Source organism: Cinclus cinclus, chromosome 12 (assembly GCF_963662255.1).
Source record: "Cinclus cinclus chromosome 12, bCinCin1.1, whole genome shotgun sequence".
Taxonomy (NCBI): Eukaryota; Metazoa; Chordata; class Aves; order Passeriformes; family Cinclidae; genus Cinclus; species Cinclus cinclus.
This window is the reverse complement of record NC_085057.1, coordinates 20,341,914-20,356,167: the sequence shown is the minus strand read 5'-3', so window position 1 is coordinate 20,356,167 and position 14,254 is coordinate 20,341,914. Positions and strand designations below refer to the sequence as shown.

The following is a 14,254-nucleotide window of genomic DNA, read 5'->3' as shown; positions in this document are numbered from 1 at the left end:
ACTTTTATCTGGGGAGGGCTCGGGAGTCTCTCCCAGCGCCTCTTTTCCGTGTCCCCTCCCATCCCACGGCTCTGCGACCCTAAAAACACAGGATAGGGGTTCTCAGACTGGGCTTGAGGCTGCTCCACCACCCGTTTTCCAAACTCTGGTTTCCAAGGGAGAGCTTCAGCTCTGAGGAGCAGTAACGCTGGATCTCTGCAGCTCAAGGTGATGTTCTGCAGACTTCAAGCTCCTCCTGCTCATTCAAGGACCACTTGCCATCCCTTATTTCCAAACAGTCATCAAAGGAACCTTTTTTGTGTTCAAACTGGAGGAGCAGACTCAGTACAGCATCACCCAAAGTCCCTGGGCTCAGGGATCAAAACCTTCCCACAACTTCAACCCTCAGCACAGGATTTTGGCACTGTCCAGCCCCACCTTATCCCCTGTGAATGCGGAATTTCCTCTGTAAGGTGGGAGGAAATTCACCTTGCCAGGCACAGGATGTTCTCCTGGATCTCCTGAGCCCTTTTCCCTGTTTTTCCCGTGTCTTTGAGCTCTTCCCCTGCTCCCGGCTCCCTCGCACTCAGCGTCAGCACACGGGGGAGCTCGCTGCCATCCCAGACTCTGCATCTCCTCCCTGTCTGTGAGCAACAATCTTTTCCCTGGGAAGAGCTGCCTGAAAGCTGCTGTGCCCCTGCTCTAAAAGCACGAGTGGAAATCTGATTTCTTCAAGCAATAAAAGAGCTGAAGAAGAAATTTTAAAAGCATTCTTGTCCATTGCAATTATTGCCTGGCTATGGAAGGAAGCAAAAAATTCCAATAACTGTTGGTACTTCAGAAATTCATTGTCCCTGACAAGTTCTCCTTCTCTAGAAACCTCGTCAAACTAAGAAGTGGGGTTATTTTTTGTTCGGCAGAATAACAGCAAATAGGGCTGGAATGGACAGTGGGAATTCAGCTGGACCAGTGTCTCAAGGAAAATGCTGGAGTGTCCATGAGAGCAGCACCGAGCTCCTGCTGGGGTGCTCACCTTCCCTGAGCCACCTGCTCTGCTGGGAGCCCCCTGCCCAGGTGGAGTTGGAAAAAATGATCTTTAAAGTCCCTTCCAACCCAAAGCATTCTATGATTCTGTGATTTTTAAAACCACGTGTAAAAATATTCAAGAAGGAAGCTATTTTCTGGGAAGTAATTAGTTATCTAGCAATGGAAAACAGTCTGTAAAATCAAAGTTTGAATGCTCTTTAATGTTAAAAAAAAAGTAAGCCTTTTCAGTGCATTTTTAAAATACTATACCAAGTAAAACCCTCACTGTTTAGCTTGTTTTGTGCTCTGAGCAGTCGTTTCCTACCCACTCAGGGGAAGACTCCACCTTGCAGAAGTTTTTTGGACAACAAAAGCTGCTCTAAGTTTTTGAATTCTTTATCACAGCTTCAACATGAAGAAACCCCATTTGGTCCCGTTTTTGCTGTGTGTTTTCCACACAGATTCCCCCAGTGCAGGAGGGCAAGGCTGGAGAGTGGCACTCTAAAAATGTGTAAAAAGCAGGAGAGAACTCTCCTCTTGCTCCCCCATTGCACAGACAACAGGAAGGTGGACTTTTAAAACTCATCTCTCTTTTGTAGCTGTCACCATTTCTCTCAGTGCACAGGGAATATGTAAAACAGCAAATAGCAAAATCTTTACAGTCCTGTTCAGTGCCACACAATGGGGCAGATGAATCACCTGAGCCAGAGTCACCTGGAACAGGGGAAGGTCTGAGAAAAACCAGGAAAAACCCCAGCCACACTCACTGCACACTGAAGGGATGAGCAGGAAGCAACAAGTCACTGAAAAGTTCTGTGTTTTTGGATGCCCCACTTCAGGATTTCACTGCCTTGCTAAGTTATACAGCATGTGCCTATTTGCAGCCCAGTTTTATTCAGTTTATACACATTTCTTCTTGGTTTGCATTGTCCTTTGGCTTGGTTTCTGTCTTTATAAAACCACTTTATTTTACTGAACTAAACAGATTGGTTCTTCCAAAGGCTGCACTGAGTTGTGATGAGATTTTGGGGTTTTCACTGCACACATCTTTCCCATTAGATTTCAGTTAGTGAGTGAGCTCTGCCTTTGTGACAGATTTATGTCATTAGCCCAGAATTTCTTATTTTATTCTTTTTTAACTCAAATGATCAATTTAATTCTTTCTTTAGGATGTTTTAGCCCCACACTCTTCCAGTATCATGTAGAGGTTTTAGCAGCACACACCTACTTCTTTGTGCCAGCTTAATTAATTTATAATCTACTCGAGTTCTGCATCTCGCTCATGTCCTTTCCAGTATTTTTTGTTCAATAACTGTTTTTTTCCTCAGCAGCCACTTCCTTAACCTCAATGTAATATTAGTGCTTCACCTTCTCCAGTGTAACTTGGCCATTCCCAAGTTTTAGAGAGACCTGGTATGGAATTCTCTATTTCATGAGTCAGCTGGTTTTCATTTCTGAGATGAAGAATGTTTCATTTTTACCTGCATCTCATTTTCAGCTTTTATCCCACCTGACATCTCGCCCTAGCTCCTGTGCTTACCATAATCTATAACACTTCAAACATTCATTTACTATTTAATCTCCTTTAAACTCTCTCTGTAACCTCTCTCCTTAGCAATCACATTTTCTCTTAGTTCTCCTGTTACTAAAGTGTTTTACTATTTATTCCTGTTCTTCTATGAGGTCTAACTTAGCTCATATTCTGGCAACTCTCAATTGATCCCTCTCCTTCTTGACCTGAAAAACATGGCTTTCCCCTCAAATATTGAAATACCTATGAAAAGCTCCTGTCCTTGCATTACAAAGAAAACCAAACAAGACCCAAAAACAACTCTACGTGCTCCAACTACAGTTCACAAAGTCTTCAACCTCAGCCAAATCAAAATCAATTTTTGCTGGGACTCTGTTTAGCATCTCTTTTGCCCAAGGGCTATTTCCCTGCCAAGTTGCTGCTTTTGCTCCCACCCATTTCAACATTCTTCAGACTGCTCAAAATTCAAGTGTCTATGAATCCAATCTGCATTTATATAAAGGTAGAAAAAGAAGTAATGCCCTGATCAAATTCTAAACCATCTTATTTTAAGAATAAACAGCTTTTTCTGCCAGTTCTACCCCTAAAACTCTAAGGAGACCATTTCAGGTAAGTGTGGAAAGGGAGGAAGTGCCACAGGGACATCTAGAGACATTTATATTCTAGATAAATAGTGGGGTTTGTTCTCTGGCTGTAATTAGCCAATATTCCTAAAGGTCATTATGCAGCCAAATCCTCATTTGTTCTACCCAGAGCTGAGAAATCCCTGGAGTTGATTTGAAGCATTCATGTGGCTTGGAGGCTTCCCCAGGTGAAGCTGGACTTTTTGGGGGCAGTTTTATAAGCAGCAAACCCCTTTGAGCAGGAGAGCTCCTTTAGGCAGCCCTACAGAATGTTCCTGTTAACATCAGCAGCCCCTTCTCCTTGGGAATTTGGGTGGGATGTGAAAATTGTGCTCCTCAAAATGAAAACCAAAGGGGATCCTCCTGCCATCAGCCACCACATCTCACTCAGGTAATCCCAAACCATCCCAAGCACACTCCTGTAGCACTGATTCTGCCCTAAACCATCCCAAGCACACTCCTGTAGCACTGATTCTGCCCTAAACCATCCCAAGCACACTCCTGTAGCACTGATTATGCTCTTTAGCTCTCAGCATCCAAACGAGGACCTGTGCAGAGCCATTTTCCATGATAAAATCCTGCCTTTAACCCTTGATCCCTGCAGCGTTTGAACCCAGCATGTTTGCAGATCAGAGCTGCAGCACAGGAAAACATGTTTGTGCTACAGAAAGGTGCTAGGAGGGTGACTTCTAGTCTGGGAAGCAAAGGAGAACAGAAAATCAGCGAGAGGGGTGAATCCATCTGCAGAACAGGTCTGGTGCAGCACCTCTGCTCAGAGAGGAGCTCCCACAACTGCTCTGGCAGCACCTTGCAGAGGTGAGAAGAACAGTCTGCAGTTCATTTGCCAACCACTGGTGTTTCAGAAGGAGCCTGGATTTTATTAAAGGTCTTGGCTCAGGGCAGCAAACAAGGCTGGTTCAAAGCCTGCCTTTAATATCAAGTATCAAGGTTTCTGACTGTCTGAAAGCAAGACTCTTGAAAAGGGCTGGATTACTATTGAAAAACCATGAGTAAGATTTCTCAATTAGGAATGTAATGCTAATTAGACTTTTTGGGTCAGCCTGGGTGGGTTGGCTAATTAGCCAAAGTAATATACCCATGTGATTGGCCTGGAGTGTGGGTGAGGTTCCTGGAAGCACCAGGTGATATCTGGTGAAAAAAAATAATAAAAAAAAGGTTGTGTGGGTGGTAAATCAGGACAGCTGCAGTCAGTGACTGGAGAGAGGGAAATACACCTTCAAGAGAAAATGCACAGGGCTCTCAACTCTCAGGAGAGCCGAGGGAAGGGTTAGTGAGCTCCTATAGTGTTTATTGAAAGCTTCATTTAGGATAAAATCATTTCTTGGTGAGATGAGAGATATGCAGATTGCGTAAAGGCTGGTGTTGTCGTGTCGAGTCAGTGCAGTTGTGTGATAAAACCTGAGACATTGCAGTGCAAGAACAAATGGCAGATTTGCTCCAGCCTCGGGGCACGGGGCAGACAGAGGCCCTGCAGATGTTGTTCTAGCATCAAAGTGGATGTGAATTTTAACTGCTAGCCTGTGTTTCTAAATAAAGCATGAGTTTTACCTACATAGTTTTTCGTTTTAGTGGGAAAAGGATAACACTCATCCTCCCTGGCCACCTCGTGCCACCGCAGAGGGCCCCGGGTTGAGCCGTGGCCCTTGGAAGGGTAGGGAGCTCAGCACGTGCTCATCATGATAATTCCAATTCTAAAATACGGTGTGCGCTTTCTAACAAAGTCACGTGGGCTGTTTGGGCCCCCAGAAAGAAACTCTTGGGGTTCTCAAAGCCCCAGTCTCGGTGGTTTCCCTCGCAGAGCTCTGTGCGGGTCCCACCGCCCTGGGAGCAGAGCGAGGGGTGCCAGGAGCACCCAGCCCTGGGACAGGGCAGCAGCAGCTCCTCCAGGGCTGCTGTGCACCTTTCCCCTCTGCGCTGCCCGCCCCGCTCTGCAGGGAACTCCCCGTGCAAGCGCAGATGCTGCAGGGAACGGGATATCCACAAACGCTCCTGCCCAGGGGAGCCCAGCAGCTCCTGCATGGGGCTCTGGAAATCAGAGCAAGGAGGGGAACGAAAAGAGAGGGCTCCAACCCACACTGAGGCACCGCGGCATTTTCTGGTGGCTTTGTCTTTCCTTACAAAGTTTTCTTCTTTTCTGTATGTCCTCACCCCTTTAGTGATGCTCACCAGGAACTCTGTAACTGGGTCAGGTAAATCAAGCAGCAGAGTTTGTGTGGATCATTTTTACTCCTCATTTGGTCTCCTGCAGGTCGGTAATGCTGAATAATGAGAGTTTAAGAGCAGCCCTGTGTCCTTTTATTTATGCAGACAAAGCAGAGACGGCAACTTGCAGCAGCTGCATGCACTGGAGAGTTGTTGTGCTGTTTAGAACTCGACAGCTGCATTGCTGGGCAGGAATTCAGAGCACTAGGAGCAAGATTTATTTTGTAAATAAAGCACTAGGAGTGAGATCAAATACAAACCTATCAGAAAAGAACCCCAGTAAACTCTGCAAGAAACGTGTTTAATTGATTTTGCATTTGTGCTTTAATAAATTCTGCATTTTCTTCCTCTTGACAGATTGCAATTTGATTTCTGGATCTTTAAAAAATATCCTAACTTATTACGTCCAATGATTTAACATCTTTCACGTTTCAAAATATTAGAGATGGGCCTAAGACAAAGTTTGGATTCAAATACTCCTGTTCCCAGAGGATGCTCTGCTCCAAGGTTTTGGTTCAGGCCCATCTTTCTCCTTTCACAAGTGTCCATGTGAAAAGGATGCTGCCAAATAAATCTCCTGTTTTGAAAAGTGAAGTATTACATGTGTTTCTAATAACATGTCAGATGGAGAAGCATGAAGTAATTTCAATTACTTTTATTATTTGTCTGTGGTTTTTGCTTTCTTCTTTCATTTTGCTTAGCAAAACAGTGAAGCTGGAGCAGCCCACTTCCCTCCCCACTTACAGCCAGCAAATCAAAGTGAAACTATCACTGGCAAAACTCCTGCTGTGCAAATGCTTCTGGATACAAGTGAACATAGTTAAAAATAATGTATTTCTTAAATTACACAAAGGTATCCGTTGAAATCCATTTCCTATTCAGTCTGTCCTAAAAAAACCCAAATAAATAAAAATTTTAAAAGGAGAGCAGAAGCATTGAGGTACAAAAAATTGGTTCCTAGTGCTGGGAACTGAGGATAAAGTCCTTCCCCAAATGGAGGTGAGGCTGGGAAGGCACTCCCTGCATCCTGATCACATGCTGCAAAGGCAAACCAGTTTTTATAAGAGCTCAGCCTTGGACCAGCCCAGGATTCATATATCATGTCAGGCAGCAACTAAATTAAAAAATGGTATCTGGAATAAATTTAAAGTATATGTTCAGCCCCTCCAATAAAGAATTTTCTAATGAAAATAAAGACAAATTACTGGAAAATTGGAACCGAGCTACTCTAATTTTGTTTGTTTTTTTTTTCTCTTCTGTTTTCAAATGTATTTTCCAGAGTGGATCACTAAAGGAGCCAGAGCCAAACAAAATCCCACCTCAGCGACCACCACCTCAAGGTTGTTTACAGTACATTCTCGACTGTAATGGCGTTGCAGTAGGACCAAAACAAGTCCAGGCTACTTAGATAACTGAGACCAAAAGCAAGGGTTAAAGCAAAAATGAAAAGTGAAAAAAAACAAAAAAAAACAAAAGAAACAAAACCAACCAAACACAACAAAATCCCAAATTGAAAGCAAAGAAACAAACAATCTTAATGCAAGCATCCCAGTTTTGTTCAATTTGCCATTGTTTCAGTGCTGACCTGGACTGTGTTTTTTCTATGCAGTGTCAACTCTCCCGTCTGGTTGTTTCCTTGTTCCTGTCTGTGCGTGTAATGCTTTCCAACCTTCCTCTGTAAAACTTGTGATTGCAGGGCTGCTGTCAACAGTGTACAAAGAATGTGCCTCTCTAGAGCCCAGTGCCACTGTACATCCTGGATGGTTAGACAGTATTTTTGGAGTATTCGATATCGTTCAGTACAACCCCCCCGAGGTGCAAGCCCCCGTCCCTTTGCTTACTCTGTGAGTGTGTGCACACTGTACTCATAGCCTTTATTTTTCTGTGCGTGTGCATGACCGATAGGTAGGTGATCCAGATATATTTTTAAAAGTCTAGATTAGGATTTGCTAGTGAGGCTTTTTATTTATAATTTTATAAAGTTTATTAACCTTTGAGTTTTACTTATATGCGAGTGGAAGTCTGCTATTTTGGTGACTCCATGAAATACAGTTCTTCCCAAGGAATATTTAAAATATCCTCTATTTTACATACTGGTATTCATATTTTTAGTAATTCTGCATTCAATTATTAGCTACAAAGCTATGTAAATGGGCCACCTATGTGCAATATCTCAGTGAAAGTGTGAGTATTTAATGTATCCTATTTCAATTAAGTAGTACCTTTTGTTGTCATTCTGAATTAGTAATCTATGGAGATTTTTAATGAAAACTAATGCAAATACTTTCAAAAAAATCTTATACTTACCTAAGATTTAAATCCTAGGTTATTTGGTGAGAAGTACCTCAAGGACTGTTAAACTTCCTGTAAGAGCTCATTTCATTGCAAATACTGAGAAGTGAGGGGATAGCAGACCAAGGTACCTTTAACCAGCTGAGGATCCTGGGTTAGAAAATGCAAAACAAAAAATGTCAGTAGTTTTCTTTACCAACTCAGGTCTCCTATTTTACATCTGCAAGTATCCAGAGAGCTGTAAAGAAAATCTGGTCCTGACATTATCCACGGAAATAGGGTTTGTAAGAACTGCTTGACATCAAACATGCAAAAGGTCTTGACAAAAGGTGCCTGACAACTGCTAGATTTTCTGTAGGTAAATTCTTTGTGATTTTTACACAAGCGATTTCTATTGCAATGCTGTAAGAGCTCCACAGACAGGCAGGCAGTTAATCTGTTGTGAGAAATCTAGCCTAGAATCACAAGCTGCACACTGCTGGCATACCAGAAAGCTGAGTTGCAAGCGAGCCACAAAACTATAATTTTCATCTTGAATATGTACAAAGATGAGTAGTGGCCATTAGTTTAGTGCAAACAATTATGTTTAAAGGGAAAACAGCCTGATGTTCTACGTCTGTTTTCCCTACAAACACTGGAAAAAGTTATCAGTAAGTCTCATCATTCTTAGTGTTTCTTTTATTTGTACGAGCTGGCTGGTGAGATGAGAATTAAGGTATGCATTATTAGCTATTTAAATGTTTGTGGTAAGTGCTACTGTTTACTACCTATCAGTAAATTACATGAATATTTTGCTTTAGTGATCAGCATTTGTCTGGGTCAGTGATCATTCCAACGATGGCATTGGCTATTTTGTTCTATATCAAGGAAATTCCACCTAGAAATCAGGTTCACAAATCCTTTCCTCCAGACACCCTAAAAGAGAACAAACCACACTGCCCTGGGGTGGAGAACTGAATCTGATGACTGATTTTCCTTTCAAGCAGTTGGTATTTTTTGCATGGAGTAGTGCCAGTATTCACAAGTGCTTTTCACACGACATTTGTGCGTTGTGTGTGTGCGTGTGTGTGGAAGACCTGGGTGTCTCAGACAGGATTCCAGCCTGTTCCCTGGGAAGGATTCGCAGGGGCACACACAATTCCTACATCCCACTGCCAAGAAACAAGCCAAGATGTCTCTCTGCATGTCAGCATGCTTAGGTGCAATATTGTGGGTAACAGGGAACAGATGTTTTACAGTGTAGGCTTAATGTTCAGTTCTGTTGAGTTATTTTTGGTAAAAGTTTCTTTCATGATTGTTGCCTTTTGTACAACCCAGTCGCAAGAAAGTGAGCAAATGCTGGAAATGTGACAGCAGTATATCTTTTATGTGAAATCTCTTGTACAGCTTAATGTGCAATAAAAGAAAGTTATATCTGTCTTCAGTGTAAAGTTTCTGGCATTCAAGCCTGTATGTACAAGTGGGGGAAAGAAACCTTTCTGGTTTTCAATATTGAGTGAAAGGAGACTAATAAGAAAAGGATCCTTATTAAGATGTTGCAAGACCATGTTATCACCTTCAAATATTTCCTACAAAAGTGATTCAAATTAATAAACAATGAAGGCACATTCCTTAACATTCAGTACGTGCTATTTATCTTTCTACACCACAACACACTGCTACAACTGTGTTAAAACTCACTGAGGCATTAGCACATGCTGTCCTCACACACACACACTGGAATTCATGTAGCAAGGGGAAAGTTAACTATAAAAGCAATTTAAAAGTAGAAAAAGAATGTATTGCCACAGTACATCTAGATGTGAAGGTTTGCTTTTAGAAACCTGAGCAGATTAAGTGTTTTATTTGCAGTAAGTATGTGTGCAAGACTAAAAATTCCTAGGTATCCAGAAGGTCTAGCTCAGCTGTGCTCTGTGATATTTACAGCAGCTCTTACCCTGAGCGAAGCATTATACAAACAAATACTCAGAATGTCATCCCTTCCTTTATCCCCTAAAGTCAGGTGTCCTGAGTGCATTTTCATGTGCAAGAGTTAAAATTCAGCTATAGCAACCATCAGTCCAGAAAACTCCGGTCAGACCTGGGAGCTAAGATAGAAGCAGCAAGCCCTGGTGTCTGGCACAGCATTATTTGAGTCAGAAAGCAGAAAAAACCCCCACTGGATGATGCTGTAGCATCTTTCAGCCATGGATTTCACAGCCTGAGTCTCTCCTGCACGTTGTAGCTTCACACTTGACGCAGGAGTTTGCCAGTAAAGTGCCTTCCTGGTAAAGAGTTAGTAGTGACTTTCTTGTGTTTCTTGTAATGTTCTTGACATATCTCACTAAGGGGTTCAGTAAATTATGAAAATACTTTCAACTAGCCAGAAAATTTCAGTATGAGATTGTTTTACCGCTGTAAGAGTGAATCTAAGAGGAATATTTCAGAAATGGTTTTAAGACTATGGAGGAAGAAAACTGCAATAACTACACAAATAGAAAATAGCGAATGTCTTGCTGAATTAGATTTTACTGCTGTGTTCAGTTACCTCACAGCCTCTCCTGTTGACTTGGGCCAGAACTATTCTGGGTGTAACTCCATTGATTTGGTTTGAAGTCGGTACCTGGGGTAAATTGGGTGCTATTTAGCAATTTTAAGGCTGATTCATGGGGGCTCCAAGCAAGCTCCTAATGAGTGTGACCAGTGCTATTGCCTCCATGCAAGCACATGCGAGTAGACTTTTGCCTCGAAAGTAGAGTTAATCACATTGGAGAGGATGATTTTAAAGTGTTGGATATGAAGTCTAAATAAGGCCTCTTTGCAACGATAACATGATGAAGTTTTTCTTGTGCTGAACCTAGGGGGCCCAGTGCAACCCCAAGGAATGCAATCCCAAAGCCAGGAGCCATTGCAGCCCCAGCGCGTGTTCCCCGCGGGGCAGGCAGCAAAGCCCGCAGCCTCGCAGCCCCAGCGCCCGCCCGGACCCACCACCCAGCAGCCACGGCCCCAGGCCCAAGGTCCTCCCAGCTCCAGGTTATCAAAGGAAGCAGAGCCACAGCCACAGCCCCAGCCAGAGCCACAGCCTGCGCCACAGCAGAAGCCTCAGTCGCATCCGCAGCTTAAGTAAGAGTCGCTTTATCCGTTCTTCTTCTCTCCTCACCGCACAGCTTTTGTGTGACTGGGGTTTGGGGGCTGGTCTGACAGTCAGGGGGAAAAATGAACGTGTTGTTCCCGAGTTTGAAATGAGGTTAAATAGTTCAAAAAGCTTAATCCCTGGTAATAGAGTGAAGTTAGTTCTATCCTAAGCGCCGCGCAAAATTTCGTCTGCCCGTTGCGCAATTTCTGCCCCAGCCAGGTCTGAAAAAACATCATCGTTCTTGTCTTTGTTTCCTCCTTTTGGTGCCACTGACTCACGGGCTGGGTGTGCTGTCAGCCTGCCCTCCAAGAGGAAGTCTTATCTCGTTCAACTTTTAACCTTGCAGCCACTGAGACAACAGATTCCGTTTCCAAAGGCACAATCCAAGCTGGATAATGCTGGACAGTGGCTGCCAGGCTGGTTCTTTATGCTGCCCTTGGTCGCGCAGTGGCACTGCCTGAGCGCTCAAGCCCTGCCCAGAGAAGGCTGCACAAAGCTAAAAAAAAAAAAAAAGAAAGAAAAAAAAAAGTGGTTGTCCCACTTCTGGAAGATTCCTTACTGGTTTACCTGCACCCAGTAAGGAACATGGAAAAATGCCCCTCAGAGTTCAAACCCAGCCAACAGAAACCTCAGGGAAGCATCAGCAGAGGTTTGCAGTTTTCCAGCATAGCAGCCCTGCCACAACCACTGCCAGGAGAATCTCAGACACATCTCCTTAGTCTGGTATGTACAAAGACCTGCACGGAGTCTTTGTTTCCCCCAAGGAACACAGATCCCCTTGTTCCACCCACTCCCATGCTAACGCTGGTGGGAAACAACCCTGGATCCTCCCCTGAGCCCAGCTTAGTGCCAAAGATACGCTGGATGACAATATTGTGTAAAGAGGACAGTATTTCTCTTGCCTCCCTGGGACAATGAAAGTCTTTATTCTGTTTTATAATCATAAACCTCAAATTGATTCATCCATCATTTAAGACGATACAGAACAGAGAGGTGGATTTTTAAAAGCAAGATGGAAATCAGTTTATGATTTGAAACTTAACTTCTGACGTTGAAGAAAAGCAACTATGAACAGTTACAGGAGAGCTCTGCCACATGCTGCTTCCCAGCTTTCTCCTTCAAGCTTTTTGTTCACATCTAGATTAATTTTTCTCTTCTTCAAATAGAAGAGTCTCTCTTACAAAGGAGAAATGAAAGTTTTTAAGATGCAAGCCATAATAAGAGCAGATTTCTAACTTTCAGAAGCAGTTTTAGGTCCACACCAAGGCTCAGATCTCCTGCCTGTAGGATTAACTCTATTTGCATGTGTATGCTTTGTATTCACCCACATGCTGTTGCCTAACCTGTATGTACATGTTATTAATCTGTGAATAAATATTTAATTAGGCTACTTATTGTGTTACTAATCAAGTCAAGTGCTGCTTCCCACCCTCCCTCTTTCAGTGAGTACAAACAAACATTTATCAGTCTATTCTCATTAGCACAACTATAATTTATGAAAAACCTAAAATGCCTGCAGCACTGTTTGCTGTACATTATTAGTTTAGAAGGAGAGAAGCTGCAAACCATGAGGAGTCTGAGACAATCTGAATAAGGAAAGTGCTTCAGTTTTACTAGAGCCAAAGCTGAAATCTATTCTACTGAGATAAAAATGAAATCAGGTTAACTCATTTCACTGATGTAGGGATGTCTTTGTAAAGAGCTGGTAACTCATTAATGTGTTCTATTTCAATTCAGGCCTATTTTTTAGATGTTATTTTATCTGACAAGTCACGAGTTAAAGTTTTAAACTTGAGCTATTTTCCTTCTTGCTTTCCTTGTAAAGTTTTTCATGTTTATGGGAACTTAGACAGGAGTTTCATGATAGCACTAAGAATGGAGTACCATTGCCAGGCACTGCCTATAGAAAAGAAAAAATATATCTGATTTGAGGTAATTTTTTTCAAAGATACAAAACGTCTTTAAGCCTCTATTAAGGATCTAATGTTCAATACATCTTGAGAGAGGGAGAGCACATTACAATTTAGGATACAATCTCTTGTAAAATACTTGCTTTTTCTCTGTGCACAACTGTTGGCAGCCTCACCAAAACACAATTATTAATCATCCCTCTTGGGTTGTGATTTGGGTTTAGTAGTCAGGCCCACATTTTCCCCAAGGCTCTAATTGACATCATCCCATTCAGATCTGTAGAAAGAGAACAAAACACTGGCGTGTTCCTTGAAAGAAACATTGTCCTCAAGTCTTACTCTCAAGTCTTACTCTCAAGTCAGGGGTACGTGATTGTGTAAGGCTGGTGGCAAAAGCCCAGTCTCAGGGAGAATTTCCCCTCTTCCCACCACTGATCTGAGTGCTCCCAAGGAAGGGACAGTGTGACCATGCAGAACTCGTTGTGTTTGTGTCTTGCAGCAAGTCGCAGTCCTTGACCAACGCCTTCAGCTTCACAGAGTCCTCCTTCTTCAGGTCATCTGTGAACGAAGACGAGGCCAAAGCCGAGACCATCCGGAACCTGAGGAAATCCTTTGCCAGTCTGTTTTCTGATTAGCCAGCTTCGTGTCCACCTGCTAGAGTCCGACACCGCCGTGAATGTCCCATAGGTTTTGTTCTCCCTGTGCCAGTTCCCTTCTCTACTGTGCTCACTGTTGTACCAAGCAATATGTTAAACCTACAGAAACACAAATAAATAGCGGGAGGACTTTGGTGAGGGAGATCCAATCCAGGAACACCTAAAAATATCTGGAAAAGAAGGAAGGGTTCCATTGCTCCCACAGAATGTCTGATTCTGAGGTCCTTATCCATTGTAATTTTGTGGCCTTACTGTGACTGAAGTATATAATCCTATTTGAGAGCCCTTTGTAGAATTGTGTTAATAAAGCATTGAGGAATGGGTGTCTCCTCACTTTGCCCATTTCCAGTGCATTGCAATGCATGTGCATTTTGTGTGTAAATGTTTTGTACTGCAGAAGTATAGTCTTGACTCGTTCTGGCCTCCCAGATTCAGGAGGCCATTCACACTGACATTCTTGTCAAGCCACATAAATAATGTGAGAGATTGAAGCAGTTTCTTCCTCCTTATCCAATCCTTCCATCAGCTGGTTGTGGACTTCTGATGTATTGCTGGGAGTTATCAGTACACTAAATGTCATAAATAGAGTGTATATGTACTACTGTATCGCCATATGTCTACTTAAAGAATTTATTTCCAAACTGTAACCACAACTGGGTTTACTTGCAAAGAATATGCATGATGTTACCCTTATTTTTGTGAACACCTCCTAATAAATGTAAAGTCCCATGCCTGATTTAAAAAAATGTCTTCTACAAAGATTGTTTCGACATCAATATATATTGTCTATTTTGACTGATTTCAAGAGAGTAGCTTTATGATTATAAAATATTTGGACACAAACTACAGCTGTAAGAAAATAAACTATCACAATGAATTCCTTTGTTGAATCAGCATTA

At 42.6% G+C, this 14,254-nt stretch overlaps 1 protein-coding gene across 3 annotated transcripts in view; it reads left to right on the top strand.

Annotated features, from left to right (window-relative positions):
- SYN2 (synapsin II) overlaps positions 1-13,334 on the top strand; it is a 154,382-nt gene extending 141,048 nt beyond the window's left edge. For 2 of the 3 annotated variants that reach the window (XM_062500556.1, XM_062500557.1), the window contains 3 exons: positions 6,662-6,722; positions 10,515-10,776; positions 13,199-13,334. In XM_062500556.1, coding sequence (XP_062356540.1) covers positions 6,662-6,722; positions 10,515-10,776; positions 13,199-13,334 — 459 coding nt within the window. Of the gene's footprint in view, positions 1-6,661; positions 7,050-10,514; positions 10,777-13,198 lie in introns of those variants that run through there. The other variant, XM_062500558.1, reaches the window with a different exon arrangement.
- Positions 13,335-14,254: the final 920 nt, after the last annotated feature.